The 4557-nt window shown below is 57.6% G+C and overlaps 1 protein-coding gene across 1 annotated transcript in view; it reads right to left on the bottom strand.

The window, feature by feature from the left end:
• Positions 1-2155: 2155 nt before the first annotated feature.
• The window catches only part of LOC113204932 (uncharacterized), a 29859-nt gene continuing 27457 nt past the window's right edge, over positions 2156-4557 (bottom strand). Inside the window, exons 3-4 of the mRNA XM_026420316.2 lie at positions 3533-3924; positions 2156-2322 (exon numbers count right to left, since the gene is read on the bottom strand). Coding sequence (XP_026276101.1) covers positions 3542-3924 — 383 coding nt within the window. The 3' untranslated portion in view covers positions 2156-2322; positions 3533-3541. The remainder of the gene's footprint in view (positions 2323-3532; positions 3925-4557) is intronic.

Here is a 4557-nt window from a genome sequence, read left to right as displayed (position 1 = left end):
CCTCCCTTCTACCGCTGGAGCCCCCGCACAGCACCGCACCGCCACCTACCCCCTCCCTTTCCCCACAAGTGTAAATACGGAAATATAATAGACTGGAATAGAATAATTCTTCACAAGGTATCATCTGCTTTCACGATCCGTTTCTGGTCGGAACTTTTTTTACATTATTCACAAAAGCATCGAACTCGCGTATTTTCCCCTTCGTTTGAGAATAAGGTAACACCGCCACAACGCCACAACCACCGCAACCCCTCTCTTACCCAATACCCCTCTAGGCCACAGCGATCCGCGACCAACGACCACCAACCACCAACAGCGTGTCGCTGTAAAATATGCCACGAATTTCCTCGTTCGCATGTTCTGTGGTATGCTAAATACTGATTTATTTATGTTATGCCGGGAAATGATGAAAACCGCACACATAAACGCCAGTTCCTTATTTCAAACGTTGCTCTTGCTTCCGCAAGAAGATTACTTGGAGTTTTAAACAAGCCTGTTGTACTTGTCTTGACTGTACAATTGCACAATTGTCGGTGCAATATCAAACATGTATTTTATTCGCTGGGCGCAGGGAGCTGGCGAGCAATCCGAACGAGGAAATATCAACCCCGCGCCACGCCTGGACTATTCCAACTCATTTGCAAGGGAGAGCTCCAGCGACGGGAGGAGAGCGGGGTGGGGTGGCTAGGCGGCGGCGTGCAAAGAGACGGCACGGCCGCTCAGCGCCTCCTGATAGTGTCATTACCGGGGGTGGCGTGGCGTAACGTGCCTGCTCGGCGTCACGGCGTGGCAGAGGCCTGGCGACGCCTAGCGCGGTGCGGCGGGGCAGGGCGCTGCGCCCCGGCTGCTGCGCCCCGACATCAGTTGATTGGTCTCCGATGAGGCGTCACGACGCTGGGGACGACCCCCTCCCCCCGTCCTCCCCCCTTACGCTGCAGCACAGACGGGGCCTACTGAGTCTCGCAGTGGGACCCCATGTTTCCGTTTCGAATAAGTAAAGTAAAATGGGGGAGAACGGAGGTCCCGTCAGAGCGTCCTCTAGGCTGGCCTTTAGAACGGCCTTGGCTCTCGCGCTTGCATCTTCTCCTTTTCTACCCTGCTCCGTATACTCCCTACTTCATGCTCCTTGCTTTTGCTGCATGCTCCACTCGGTGCCCCATATGCTCGATGACCTATGCTCCTATGCTCCATGCTCCTTGCTGCGATGCTTTATGCTCCATGCGCCAGGCTCCGTCCTCCCCATGCCCTCTGCTCTTTGCTCCATGCCCGATGCTCCGCGCCCCGTTCCGAGCTCCATTACCCCCTCCTCCCGTTTATTACCGTGAAATTTAGTACGTTAGGTACCTTCACCTTCGAATTGCAGATGGCGGGAAAGATAAACTCAGGACTGACGTGAACTGGGCAGCTGCTGTTGTACCAGCTCTTCACATCCCTGCAAATGGCAGCTTATTTTCAAATATCCGAAGCTCGCCGAAGCGTCTACTACTTTTCTCTCCCAATCCGCCCGATTTTATTTTACCGGGTGATCGCCTATATGGAGCGGGCGGGCGGGTTTTACGACGGCTCCAGTCCGGTCGGCATTCAGTACAAGACCCCCACTTCTCTCGCTCTCTCTCTTTCTCCCGCTTACCCGTGCAGCGCAAGCGCGTTTACCAACTTTTATTTCCTTTTGCACAGCCGTGTTTGTTCTCCCCTCATGAGCGCTCACTCCCCGAGAGGAATGAACGCAACGCCGTAAAGACACCCCTCCAAACCTAGCGGTTATATTTCCCTCACTCGCCTCTCGCTCTCCTCGCCAACTCAATCAAGCGGCGCGGAGAGAGGTTGCGTTCCCTCGCGACCGCCCCGCGCCGCTGTGAGATTCAATTCAGAGTGTCTAGAATATTAAGAGGTGTGATGAAGGGGGGGAGGGGAAAATAATTACGAGACGACCTTTAGCTCCGCTCCCCTCTTTTTTTTCTTTGTTTTCTTTATTTGTTGAAGAATAGCGGACTACCTCGGCTGCCGACTGCGATTGTTCTCTTTGTGAGTTTTTGACTAAGATGAAAAGGCGTGGGAATGCAGCCACATGTACCTAAAATGCCATCATGTAATGAAATATAGGTGCTCCAGGGTGGCGTTTGCAGGATATTGGCGGGAAAACTCACCAATCAGGTTTCAAAGTTTTGCTTAAATTTTATTGTCATTCTATATTACACTTTTCAACAGGGATATCACGCACACACAAAATACAATAAATTATGGTGTAAGAAAAATAAATAGATTTTTGGTAATTTTTTTGGCATAGTATCACTATGCTGACTTGGTCCTAGATGATGTAATCTGAAACAGACGACAAATGCGCTCCCATCAGTCCTTGCGGGGGGATTAGATGGGCTGGTGGTTCTCGGCACATCGACCCCATCCCAACCCAACCCAGACCCCAACCCAACCTCGGCCCACTCCATCCCCCACCACCACCCCACTGCCCAGGGCCAACTCTTGTGTCCCTCCGTAATCCCTGCTCGTCCAGGAACCAACAACAAAAGACGGGATGTAAACACAAACAGCCCCGAATTCAAAAAAATAAAAATAAAAAACAAATTAAACGGCACGAAACCCATTCATTCGCGCATGTGAGACCGCCTTCCTCCCCTCTGGGCGGGCGCGGCTGCGGCTGGTCCCCCCGCGGGCTGGCTCTTGCCCTCGGGCCGCTCGGCCAGCTCGTGTGGACTCAGCAGAGCAAACACGCCAACAGCGACGCGGCCAACGCGGCCATTGCCGTTCGACCCTCAGACATTTCCAGTTCCACTCTCTCTTGCTTTGCGCTTCGTCAACTCGGCTCGCTGTCTGTCTCTAAACCCCTCGGCGGTTCAAGTTGCGCCGGTGCCCCCCGCCCGGACCCCCGCCCCGCTGTGGTGGGTGGAGCAGGGTGGGGTGGGTTACTGCACCCCCCACCCCCTTCAGCTCGCCTCGTCAGTTTTATACCGGCGAGGTAATATTCGCGACTGTTTTGCTTGGAGTTTTGCTGCTCCTCACGTGTTCGCCCGCGGGCGCGGAGGCGTGCCGGTGGGCGGCGCGGGGAGGGTCGCGGCCGCGTGCGAGGGAGAGAGAGAGAACTCTTCCGATGATAGCCGTATCAGTTCACCGGGGATCGGGGATTCTTCTTTCCCCGCCGGCTTTCTCGGACGCGTCCCCGGCGTCCTGTCCCCGCGCCCCGGACCTTCCCGAGGAGGGCAATAAATACACTACCCGCACCGCTCTCCTCGGCGAGGAGGAGTCACATTACGAGTTGCCGCCAGTCTCGAGGGGTTTCCGGCTCCCAGGTGGATTCTGGAGAAAGACCGGGAGGAGGGGTGGGGAAGAGAGAGGGGAGACAGGGGGGAGGAAGGGTTTAACGCGATGAGACAAGCAGGCAGGCATCCGTCAGACTCAGCGGGGACGGAACGCTAATGCCTTGTCTCGGCTGACTGTGTCTAATCTTTTGCAAACTGCCTGCGGTCCACGCCGAACAGCGGTCCACCCCTTCCCCTGCACGGCGCAGTATACCCACCTGCTAGTGCTAGTGCTGCCCCCGGTAGGCGAGGCTCTGGGCGTCGCCGGCGTACACGGGCTGCGCGGGGAGGACGCCCTGCGGGACGCTCTGGATGGCCTCGGCGGCGCCCTGGGGCAGCTCGAAGGCGCGGGCCGCCGCGTAGTGCGCGTCCCAGGGGGCGACGTGGGCGGACAGCTGCGACACGGGCGCCTGGTCGGCCGCGATCTTCTTGCAGAGCTGGAAGACGGCCAGGGACAGGGCGATGACGAAGGAGAAGAAGCCGAGCTGGAGGGCGTTCCACGCCTTGAGGCCGAGCACGCCGAGGGCCAGGGGGATGAGGGTCATGGCCTTGAGCAGGACGAACACCAGCAGGGGCACGACCATGCGGCGGAGCTTGCCCTTGCTCTTGCCTGCAACACCGAATAACTGGATCAGCAACAAACACGATCAGGGAGGCGCGCGGGGTTCGCGCCGGCTTGTTCTACCCCTCCTCCGCACATCCCTCCTCCACGTGGAGTTCACTCAAGACGTGCGGCGCGCGTGTAGCACCGTGTAGCACCGTGTAGCACCCCCCTTCCCTCCCTTTCGCACTTTACCCCGGACCGAGTGTGACAGCAGCTCTGCGAGATCCCGCGATGTGTCAGAACTTAGACCGCTTTTTGTTGCCACCCTCCTCTTCCCCTTACTAGACTTAGATTAGAACACACGGCTCCCTCGCGCCCGCCCGAGATGCTGGGCCGAGCTGCCGAGCACCCTCCCGGCGGGTCCGACCTGCCACTGCCGTCTACCGCCTAATTACAAGGAAGGCGACATGGGGCGGCCGCCGGAGCCGCCCTCACCCCCCCACCCCGCCCCCCGCCCCGGGCGGCGCCACCAACTCGACTGGCAAGGCGTCGGCGCCGCACAACTAATTTCTCATTGTGCCAATGCCGCCTTTTATGTACATAAGAAATTGTGCGGCGAGTTAAGCTCGCGTTCTGATCCGCCTTTGTTCTGCGGGCGAGTGGAAGTGGCTATAGGCCTCTCGGTGAACAAGACACTTA

The sequence above is a fragment of the Frankliniella occidentalis genome, unplaced genomic scaffold, assembly GCF_000697945.3.
Source record: "Frankliniella occidentalis isolate FOCC.00 unplaced genomic scaffold, Focc_3.1 Scaffold14, whole genome shotgun sequence".
NCBI classification, from domain to species: Eukaryota; Metazoa; Arthropoda; class Insecta; order Thysanoptera; family Thripidae; genus Frankliniella; species Frankliniella occidentalis.
This window is presented reverse-complemented; position numbering and strand designations above follow the sequence as displayed.